Raw genomic sequence first — 12,385 nt, forward strand, 5'->3', positions numbered from 1 at the left:
AGTTTAAGATCAAGTATGTAAATACAGAAACCTGATCACATACATTATTATATAGTGTTAAAATTTAAACATAATCCAAATTATAAAAAAGGTATTAGTACTGGAATATTTTATTTCAATATACGGCTACAATAGGTACTTAGTTTTAAACAATATTTTATAATAGAATATAGCAATCTGGTAAATCATCATTATCGTTTAATAAACTTAAGATATATAGGTTTTGAATTTCGTAAAACTAAATCAGCTGTAAACTCAAGGTCTTTCGATGTTGTGACTGGCAACAGCTTGTACTTTTTCACTAAAGCTGATAGCGCTGACTTCATTTCCATCATTGCGAACTTTTGACCTGAAATTAGTAATGATTATAGGTTAAAATCGCAGGGAAAAATCAAGGCGGACCCGCTTGGGGTGCCGGGTATAACTGTACCCTAGAAAATTGTATAGTTTTAACTAAAATATCAAACAGAACCCAGATAGTCAAAATAGGTAATGCTCAAAGCTCAGAAATACCAGTAACATGCGGCGTCCCACAAGGGTCTATACTGGGTCCACTGTTATTTTTAATATATATTAATAACATTCACGAGCTCGGTTTACATGGCCAAATCACTCTCTACGCTGATGACACCTGCTTATTTTATTTCGGTATAAATATCCAGACTATGGTTGCTCGAGCTCAGTCAGACCTAAATTCTCTATATTCTTGGTTTCAACAAAATCTGCTAACCATAAATATCTCAAAAACATCTTATGTAATATTCAGAGCAAAAAATAAAATCATTCCTATGTTTCAACCGTTAAAAGTTAAAGACGTTGAAATCACTAACAAAAAATGGGAAAAATATTTGGGTCTTAGAATAGATACATATATAAAGTGGAACTTTCATATATCACACATAATTACCAAACTAAAATCACTTATAGGCAGATTTTGGTCAATATCAAAATGTATTCCTCAATCCGTACGTCATTTAATTTATAATTGTTTAGTCAAGCCACATTTCATATATCTAATTGAAATATGGGGTACGGCATGTAAAAACATAATTTCTAACTTACAAACACTACAAAATAAATTAATAAAATCATTATTTAGATACAATTTTTTAACACCGACTAATAAAATCTACCAAGAAACCAAAATTATGACAATTAAACAACTGTATGTATATAGCACCTGTATTTTGATAAAAAAAATTTTAAATAACTCTATCCATAGTTGCTTGTCGTTTAAAAAAATCAAACACACAACGACACGCAATACTCGTCGAGCGAGTTTGCTTATCTTACCGAAGCCGCGTACAAATTATTTGAAGAAATCTATTAGGTATGAGGGTGTGCAATTATTTAACCAATTACCATCTCAAATTCGCAATATTAGAGTGTTTGACAAATTCAAAAAGGCATTAAAGATGCATGTTAGAATGAACATAGCTGACTAAAATTGTTACGGCTAATGGCGACGTGTATCTCGCTCGTATATAATATATATACATATTAATATTAAGTTTCTCATGTAAATAAAATATTTCTGTTTTTGTAATGAGAAATAAAGTTCTTTAAACATTAAAATATGTTTTATAGCTTTATCTCAAATTAAGTGAACCTTAAAAAGTATTTTTATAATAATACCTTGAGACGTACCTAATAGCAACCAATTGTATTAGTTTTATACGGAAACAAATATTCTCCATATTATATACTGGGCAATTCCTTTATAAAGATTATTGTATTTTTGATGTGAAACATCTATAGCCGCACGTAAAACCGATTTCTGGCGTGGCGACGCATGCCGTGGCGACGCGTCGCCTCGCTATATGATATACAGTCTAAATGCAGTAGTAAATTTCACATTAAAAATATTTAATGAAAATAATGTTTATTCAACAAATAGTCATCGTTATCTGGAAAAAAAATCGTAATATTTTATTTTATCATTATGACAAATTTACCTTTACATACTTTTACTAAAAAACTCAAACAATACCTATCTTGTTACGCTGTCCTATACTGATACAGAAAACATTATTATTGTACAAAAATAGTAGAGATATAAATTTGTTAAGTAAAATTAATTATTTAAATAACGTTTAGATGTAAAAGGAAGAGACTGGCTGCCCACAACACAGGGAATCCTAGTGTGGGGGCCAGTGCACACTACTTTATAGAAACATTAATGTATTTTGTGTCTAATAAAGTTATTTCTTTCTTTCTTCTTTCTTTCTTTCACCTGGTTCCTATCACAGTCTGTGCTTTTCTGCATATTACTTTTACAAAATAATGTCGATGTTTCACATCTGCCAGGCGTCCCGTTACGGCTCACATTTTTTAATACATTATTACTTACTCACCCACTACATACTCATTTGACATTACCGCCACAATGATGATTTTCGACATCATATTTACGTATAAGAACAGTAAACTTACTACTACTTACTATAAGAACAGTAACTCTACATCCGTCCAACGCAATTCAAGGGTTGCTAAATGAACGCTACAGATATTGAGAGAACTACATCGAACTTGCTTACCTAAACGTTGCTATTGGAAGTTTTAGTTCGTACTTAGGTTATGGGCGCAGTTGCTCAAAAGTCGTAATTAGGCTGGTTGTTATTGTTAATGTGCGAACTTTCCCCTACCTAGATCTTGCCAAGTTTCATAACTAAAAAAATTAACCTACCTATACAATTTCTAGGTCCTGCACTGAAGGGGACGTAAGAGTAAGGATGTCGTCCAACACTGTTTTCAGGCAGGAAACGGTCAGGATCGAATTTTTCAGCGTTCTTGAATAAGCTTTCCTGACGATGTATGTCGTATATGTGAATGTGACACATAGTTCCTACAGGCACTGTGTAGTTACCTGAAAATGTTTTAGTAGATATCGTAACATATAAAACGTTACTGAAAACGTGGGGTTTATTTTAAGTCTCTATACTACTATTCTAACTTTTAAAACATACATAATAACAAACATAAATTAAAAGTCACTTAGCTTTCCACATTTAAACCGTAAAAAGTATTTAGATTGAATTTGATTTTCAATAAAAGAACTCTTTTATTAGAAAATAATAGAAGCGTTAATAGCGTAAATAAAAGAATGCATCTGTACTAGTTATTATAAATAACGAAATTATTTTTATATTATTTTAAAACAAAGCGTTTTGGAATTGTCTCTGGTATATATTATGAGACCACGTACCAATCGAATTTATTAACGTAATATTGTGGTCAGTGAAAGATCAAGTTAGATACAATTCAGTTTAAAGAAATTCACATCTTGAGTTTTCAGACAATTACACATACTTGTTATTAAAAAAAATACTTACTCAATTTAACTGTTTCACTCAAAGTGCGACTAATGAACGGAACAGGCGGGTACAATCGCATACTTTCTTTTATGCATCGGTCCAAATAATTCATCATTGTGAAATCTTCTAATGTTACATCTTCCCTTCCGTTAAATATACTTTGCAATTCTTGATAAATTTTTTCCTGAAAATAAATAAATCAATGCAACTGGCGGTGCTCATGAGCAAGACGTTCTATGGGCACAACCAACTCGTACAGCAGTAAAAATCACGAAAACAATTTCATGTCCTAGACCCAGGTTTATTTTTTATTTTTAAGGATATAAGTACTATAATTATATATATATATAATTATATATATATATATACATTTTATTATAATACTTCTGTAAAGTAAAAGTAAAGTAGGTCTTAAACATGTGTGGGGCACAAATTGTTTAAGACCTACTTTACTTCAGAAGAAAATAATGCAAGAAACGGTCACAATCTCGGATCAAGGCTCATATTGGGTGGTAGTGCCACAGAGTTATTATTATTTATGTTTACCTGAACATCTTGATTCTCGGCTAATGTCATTAAACAAAATGTCAACCCGGCCGCTGTTGTATCATGACCCTGAAATATAATTTATTTATATTTATAACCAGATGCAAATCAATCCTCTATTGGATAAGTGTGATAAAAATTCGAGCAGAATATAATTTTGGTTGTTCGATTTGCCAAACATTAATGAAATTAGAATTCCTCCCGGATCAAATATTATTTTATCATTTTCGAAATTAAATTATTAATTAACATGTCTACAGTGGATTTCGCTTTGTTATCTGGATTTTATCTGTTATAGATTAATTACTTGATATCAATCTGAATCTAATTTGACTATGCTAATTCATACAAATAAATGATGCAAATACATATTTATAACTTTAACTGCCTCTTGCTAAGAAAATATTAATTGATAATAATGAGTGTGAGCTCTTAAAAATAAATATCGATTCAAATCAATATAAATTCGATTGCAAATGTTGCCAGCCCACCCAGCTTTGTAATTGAATGAAGATGATTAATGTAGGATTTCAGTAATTAATTGTCACATATAGCGGGTTTATGTTCACTTAATATTAATCATACTGAGATTTTACCTCAAACATGAATGTGTTAACTTCTTCTAAAATCCCGTCTTCGTCAATCAAACCTTCCTTCTCAGCTGAGATCAGCAAATCTAACATTGCTGCTCGTGTTTTCTTCTTATAAACGTACTGATCACTGTCAGCTAAGGAGTCGCTTTCTATTTCATTATTTTGAAAATTTTGTTTCCTTTTATTAATAACATTTCTGATAAACGTATGAATGGTCGATAAATATCGCACCTGTCTGATGCCACTAGGACTTAAGTTAAACAAAAAATCTGGATAAAGGTAAATTCGAATGAAACGATGGAGAAAAATTTTAATTGTTTCGTATACTGCGTTCTTATATGTGAGTCCTGAATACATGGGGTCGTTATCAAGCTCTACCCCCATTGCACTTTCTGTAAAATAGAAAAACCTTATAAATAAAAGAAAAAGATAAAAACATTATTATGTGTAACATAATAGATGAGATTGATACCGTGATTTTAGGTACTTGACGTAATATTATATTCTTTACTCACACACAAATAAACCTACAATTTTATAATTTAACAGTCAAAACCGTTATCCGACATCATAAATCGCGACATTTGACATTTTTTTGACGAAATCGCTTACTACAACATATCTCAGTAAGCGACTACATTTAACTGATATTTTGGAAGAATTATATTTGTTAGAACGACCAGCCGTATTGTAAACATTTGATTAGGTGAGGGCAGTATGCCCTTTCCATATCTGGCATACTAAAGTCATTAAGATCGCAAAAGTAAACAACACCCAATTGACTTTGCTAATTGAATTTAAGGAATTTAATGAATTTATTAAATTTGTGTTTTAACCATCAAATGTTACATCTCTACTACAACCAATGAACCAAGGTGTAATAGGATTTTGAAATCTCATTATTGAACAAGATTAACATAACTTTAAATTATCAGTCGTTTCGCGTGCTTTACATCGTGCGTGGTTACGGTGACTGAAGACAAAAGGTGCTGAATGCCAATAACAACTTTTTCTATAGCTGTGATACTTTTCATGTGTATTAAATAAAATGTACTTTTATTATATACATGAGTAAATTAATAATAATACGTTCAATAATAAGCATTATACGTACTTAATAACAACGTCATAGGCTAATACGACTGTCGGTTTTACGACCAAAATAAGTAGGACCTTCGATGTTGTTATAATAGATTTTTACTATACTTATGCACAAAAAGTAGCTTAAGTAGCTATCTGCTATACACGATGTTGTTAAATAGAATTTAATGTATTATACTAAATAAGTCAGTGTTGATCACTTAACAAATCATTACATTGTCTGTGACTGATAAAATATGTAATATAAATATTTTTATAGATTTATTGCACGTATTATTTACTATTCGAAATGCCCTGTTTTAATTAAATATCACGTGTAACATATGTATATGTTATGTATTAAAAACTAACCTACCACTTATAGAATTAAGAGTATATTCGCTCAATATTGGAACGATATCAACGGATTCACCACTGATTTCGCCCATTACATTCACCAGCTTCTGGCTATTTTCTTCAATTGTGAGAAAATATTTGCGCAAAATGTTGAAATGAAATGCTGACGTAAGAATTTTTCTTCGTTCTTGCCATTTTGATCCTTGAAAAATATAGTTAATGATACATATTAAGATGATACATGTTTTAAAATTGTTGCTCATTAAATTTTTTTATCGTTACGAAGCAATACGCAACAGCCTGTAAATACTAGTTTAAAAAAAACATGCATATAAATCTCGGTTACTTTTCATAACTTTTCTAGATTCACATTTCACATTTTTGATGGGACATTCTTAAATAATATTTAGTATTACGCTATTTAAAGAAAATAGCCATAGTACTTAACGTCTCGGGCAACCATAGAGCAAACAATTTTAATTTGTATTAATGTGTGAAAAACAATTAAACATTGACACAAATTTGTACCTTTGCTTACCAATAAACCGTCATGAAGCCATGGTTTGAAAAATTTATAAACAATACTTTTCTCATGATGCTTCATAGTTGACATGACAATCTGAAAATCAATATGAATCATTTGGTATACCGTATTTATTTGGAGATAGGATTGATATAATTTATAAAAAAAAACAATTTCGGTAATATAATAATTTTAGAACACTTTAATTTTGATAGTATAATATCAAATCATTTATTCTTTTGAACGTTAAATAAAATATACAGATGCTTCTAGTTGCCTCTTTCAAAAGGTACTTTCGTTGGAGAAGAATGGACAAGAAACTCCACACATACTCTTTAAAATAGATTTTATAATATTTGTATACATTAGTTAAATAATTATATGAAGACAATGTACTCTTAGAATAAAACTACTATACAGGTTTATTATTTTAATGTTAGTATACATTTTCCTCATATACTTAGAAATATCGAAACCGTAGAATATTATACATACATACAAAGAGTAATAAAAAAAAAACAATAAAACAGTGTGTGAGATATATATCAAATACAACACTTTGTATTATAAAACAAAAAATAACAATATATGTAAAATTAGATCAGCAACCTATTGGTGCAGGAACAGCATGTTTTTAAATCTATATATATAAAAATCAATCGCTGTTCGTTAGTCTCGCTAAAACTCGAGAACGGCTGAACGGATTTATCTTATCTTGGTCTTGAATTATTCGTGGAGGTCTAGGGAAGGTTTAAAAGGTGAGAAAAATTCGAATAATTGCCGGGAAAATCCTCAAAACAGCATATTTCTATTTCCCATACAAACGTTTTCTAAATAAAATGGAGAGTCAATTTGTAATTTATTACCGCTGCATAAAGTTCAAATTCGCGTGCGCGTTGGAGGACCTAATATCGCGTTCTGAAACTCAAAAAAAGTGACAGTGAATCTCGAACGCGACAAAATTGCATAGTCTCAAAATACATAGTACATAAATAAACACAATTTTAGCTAACTTCAGTTGTTACTCTGTCCGATTATTTTTTTATTTTAGCTAACTTAAGTTGTTACTCTGTCCGATATTTTTTTTAATAAGACTATATAGAAATCGAAAGATAAATCAATAATAATAAAGACAAATTAAATTATAAATCTTAAGTTAAATTCTGAACGCAATCTCAATATGTATTTGACATTAGATTTGACAACCAACTGATATGTCATTCCATCCTGTCGCATTTCAGAGCACGGAAAAAATTATATTATCGTTATATCTATCTTTGTGGCTACGTGCGCGAGAACTTTCTTTACTTTGGTGATCCTTTGTGATAGTGACATTCCAAGTAATGTGTTCTTTTTTGTGATAGTGACACTTTACTGCTAAATGAGCGGGAAATTTTCTCACTTTGATTAATTACAATTTACGATGCCGAGGAGAAGACGAAACACCAATTTGCAACATCGCCAAAAATATCGCAATGGCCAAGATCCTACAGGTATGCAAATTAATTGTTTGGGATGAATGCACAATGGCCCATAAGAGGTCACTGGAGGCACTGGACAGAACGTTGAAAGATCTTCGTGACAACCAAAATATTTTCGGTGGGGCCATGATTCTGTTGTCAGGTGATTTTCGTCAGACTCTTCCAGTTATTCCCCGATCAACTGTTGCTGATGAACTAAATGCATGCCTAAAATCATCAAATTTGTGGCAGTACGTAAAGACACTCCACTTAACAACTAACATGCGAGTATTTTTGCAACAAGATGAAACTGCTAATGTGTTTGCGAAGCAGTTGTTAGACATTGGAAATAATAAAGTTGCAGTGGACACCTCGACCGGATTCATCACATTACCTACAGATTTCTGTCACATCACAGACTCAAAAGTGGAGCTTATTCAGCGAGTTTTCCCAGATATAGCGCAAAAGTTCAATAACCATAATTGGCTGGGTGAACGAGCAATATTAGCAGCGAAAAATAATGATGTAGAGGATCTTAATGCGACCATTCAGAATTTTCTTCCAGGACAGTTGGTTTCCTTCAAATCAGTCGACACCGTAATGAACCAGGATGACGTAATCAACTATCCCACTGAGTTTTTAAATTCACTGGAATTGCCTGGATTACCACCTCACAATTTGCAGTTAAAAGTAGGATCAGTTGTCATCATGCTGCGTAACATTAATCAACCTCGACTATGCAATGGAACAAGACTGGCTGTGAAAAGACTGATGAATAACTTCATTGAGGCGACAATCATAAAAGGAAAATACAAAGGAGAGGATGTCTTGATCCCGCGGATACCGATGATTCCAACGGACTTACCATTCGATTTTAAACGCTTACAATTTCCAGTACGTCTGGCCTTTGCGATGACCATAAATAAATCGCAAGGACAGTCTTTAGAAGTTTGTGGAATCAACTTGGAGTTTCCCTGTTTCGCGCATGGACAATTATACGTCGCGTGTTCGCGCGTCGGAAAACCGTCTTCTTTGTTTATTTACGCACCACAAAACAAAACAAAAAATATAGTTTATGAGAAAGCTTTAAATTAATTAACAGACTGTATTTTCACTGTGTGTGTCTGTGAATACCAAATTTAAACCTTATAAATAGCCAGTATTTCAGGAAAACTCTGATTTCTAAGTAAGCAACATGATGTATCGAAAATAATAATAAAACTTCATGCTTTATTCAATAAATGCTTTTTCATTAATAATTATTTTGTTTGTTTTAAAATCATTTTATACAAATGATTAGGTCTTTTATTTATCGATGAGGCAGTACGAAGTCTGCCGGGTCAGCTAGTTAATAAATATTTTTAGATCACCCACTTTAAACTTTTGTTAACGTAAGTATAGTAAGTAAGGTATAAGATAGGCTGTAGAGGACTTTTTTTAGAACTCTTAAGGAGAGGAGGAATTTCAAATCATGTCCGTTCTTTTAAACATTTTTCATTCGCTTTGCTTCTATTACTAGTAGTATCCTTTCTCGATAGTGAAACCAAATAAGTATTTGACCTCCGTTCAATAAATACCACAAAACAGTTATGTATACATCTTAACTTACGACGTCACAAAGGGCAAGATAAAATTATTTACTTAATAAGAAATTGTTTTGTGCTCAAAAAGTTATTGACCTGAAATTAATATCTATTTCATTTCAAACTTCGTCATACAATAATGTTATTGAAAAATTAATAGCCACACAGAATGTAACTATGTTGAGACTGGGAATTGTTATAATTTAACTGGTTTTCATTTTATGAAGTTAATAAGTGTTATGTAACTACAAAATATACTTAACAACACATTTTTTTAAATATATCTTCTTATTTCTACCTTGTTTTTGGTACTGTTACATACAAATGTCTTGTTATTAATTAGTGACAGATAGATGGAATTGTAATATGTTGAAAAGTATATTTACTTCGGTAAAAAATTAGATTCAGAAGCGAGAGATGTGATTGAGATAAAAGGGAGAAGAGTTAAAAATACGTGAAATAAATATTAAGGTTGTAAAGAAATATTTATTTTTGCCTATAATACTTTAGAAGAGAATTTGGAACTTATGCCTTATTTCATGTGTGATCGTGTTGATGACGTCATGATGCTATGGCATTCCAAAAATGGAAATTTACATGAATGCAAAAAACAATGTAAATATATTATGACAACGAGGCATGGAAAGGAACATGCTTAACATTAAAATGCTACACAAAAAACTGTTTACCTTTTGTTTTGTTTTATGTAACTTGTATCAGTTTAGTTTATTTTTATTTCTTTTTGTTTCTGTTAAGTATGTTTTTTTTTTGTTTTCCCTTTACTATTTTTGCACTTCTTGTCTACCTTATCTAATATACTCATAGTGGTTTTTCCCTTTACTCACAGTGGTTGTCTGGAAGAAATCGCTCTAAAGCGATAAGGCCGCCAGTTGCTTGTCATTAAATTATGTTTAATATTTTCCTTTTATGTAATGCAACGAAGTGTTTAAAAAAAAAGGAAATAAACATGAGATCAGCAACAAAAAAAGTGGAAGAGGGCGGGTCATGTAATATGCCTCACAGATCACAGGTGGACGAAAACAGTAACTTCATAAAGTAGCCCACCAGGTAAGCGCTACAAAGGCAGACCCAAATCTAGATGGGACGATGACATCAAAAAAATCGCGGTTTTATAATAATCGATCCAAATATCTCAGGATAGAGAAAGATGGTAAGCCTTGGAGGATGCCTTTGCCGAAGAGGGATACATCCTAACTGAAAATTATATAATTACTAACACATAGGATACATTAAACGGACATACCTCAGCGTCATTGGGATTAAAAACATGAACTGATGCTATGGATAAACTGTAGAATCTAAAAATTCCGTTGAATTGTTTAGCACATTCCCGGCCTAATTTGAACAAACCGACTGCAACAGAATTATTTTTTAACATAAACTACGCTACGCATTCTTACGACAGAGCTATCAAAATCTTTTTACTTGAATCCAATCCAAAAACAGTAGTGGAATTTCCAAAGAAAAACACGTCTTTGAAGCCTGGAATTTTCTTTATAGTTCTGGCGTTTTCATTAAAATTAACGAACACTTCCACCAAACATAATATCACAACTAATGCGAATAATATAATTGTAAACATTTTATTTTAAAAAAGTTTCACATCAACTACACCGTTCTTATACGCGACTCGTACTCGATGCCCACTTCATTTATGCTGTATTTAATAACACAAAGTATATTTAAGTACGTTTGAACTTGTAGATTGATTATTACTGTTTATGTTACCGTCTGAACGTAATTCAAATAAAACATTTAATTAATATAATATTGTGAAAACTCCTGTTTACATGTCATAAAATGCCATGCCGTTATAAAACTAATTGAAATTTCTGGTGGGAAAGTTCTTACTGCTTGAAACGTGTAAATTCCATTGATTGTGAGGAGAAGAGGTTTATTATAAAACGAGAATTAAGGTTCGAAAAATAACGGTAGCACCTGCGACCCATTGGCGGAGTAATGATTCATTTTTATTCATTCATTCATTTGAATGGTGAAAGGCAACTTATCCTTGACTTGTTATTTTATATTCTACATATATTTATGTATTTTATATTGGATAAAACTGGATGGAAAATTTTAATAATACAAAATATTGTGTGGAAAATGTTAATAACGTCAATTTAGTTTGGGAGTTTTACACTATACCTAGTAATCGTAATTTCGAAACACATTAGACAGTCGTTTAACTAATTTTTCGATATTTACTACTTATTTTCTAATGTGATATGGATAATGGCATTGTTTTTACTCCGTGCACATGATAAGAATTTAGGGCAAACCTTCTGAACTAATGCAACAAAGAAACCTTGTTGCTTGATAATATGCTAACGGAACTCATTATTGAAATTATGTACCTACAGAGAGATAAAGTTTACATTACTAATAAATTTTATATCATCAAATATTTTATACCAAGCCTTTGGATGAACTTTATCTTTACCAGTTCTGAATTCTTTAAAATTATATCAGCTGTAAACTTTAAAAAGATATATATTTAATACAGAAATAACATAATACATAAAAATATATCTAATAAAATATATTCTCATTTCGCGACGGGATTATTTTAAAATCTTCTAAGTACCTAATGATGATAAAACTGACTTCCATCATCGCAAATTTTTGACCTGAGATTTTATTGTTTGACATGTAGGTGTGTTTCATAGGTGCATATAATGTATTCATCGGTGTTTCATTAATCATTAAATTAAAAATTGTATAGCCTATTGTAATAAACCTTTACGAACTTAATATTTCAAGCAGAGTACCACAATCGATATAATAGTAATACAATAGGTATTTTTTACACGTTGGGTTACGTTATCGATGTATTAATACAGATCCCTGCATGCGCAATGTAAGATTCTAATGGTTAAAGATTTTTGGTCTAAAAAAATGTCTCCTT

At 31.2% G+C, this 12,385-nt stretch overlaps 1 protein-coding gene across 1 annotated transcript; it reads right to left on the reverse strand.

Moving 5' to 3' along the window:
* Positions 1 to 104: 104 nt before the first annotated feature.
* LOC110995826 (cytochrome P450 4C1) lies at positions 105 to 11,494 on the reverse strand. The gene is made up of 9 exons (XM_045629442.1): positions 10,903 to 11,494; positions 10,721 to 10,830; positions 6,419 to 6,509; positions 5,910 to 6,092; positions 4,457 to 4,845; positions 3,861 to 3,929; positions 3,333 to 3,498; positions 2,687 to 2,866; positions 105 to 349 (listed from the first exon to the last, which is right to left on the reverse strand). The coding sequence occupies exons 1-9, from the start codon at positions 11,057 to 11,059 to the stop codon at positions 192 to 194; spliced, it is 1,503 nt and encodes a 500-aa protein (XP_045485398.1). The 5' UTR covers positions 11,060 to 11,494; the 3' UTR covers positions 105 to 191.
* Positions 11,495 to 12,385: the final 891 nt, after the last annotated feature.

Source organism: Pieris rapae, chromosome 1 (assembly GCF_905147795.1).
Source record: "Pieris rapae chromosome 1, ilPieRapa1.1, whole genome shotgun sequence".
Taxonomy (NCBI): Eukaryota; Metazoa; Arthropoda; class Insecta; order Lepidoptera; family Pieridae; genus Pieris; species Pieris rapae.

Bases quoted from the DNA above. Each gene is read 5' to 3' on its own strand.
- LOC110995826 (XM_045629442.1), bottom strand. From the start codon at position 11,059: ATGTTTACAATTATATTATTCGCATTAGTTGTGATATTATGTTTGGTG. The intron at 6,510-10,720 runs GTATGTCCGTTT...ATTGATTTTCAG, and splicing joins TTAATCCCAATGACGCTGAG to ATTGTCATGTCAACTATGAA. The intron at 4,846-5,909 runs GTAGGTTAGTTT...TCTATTTTACAG, and splicing joins TACTCTTAATTCTATAAGTG to AAAGTGCAATGGGGGTAGAG.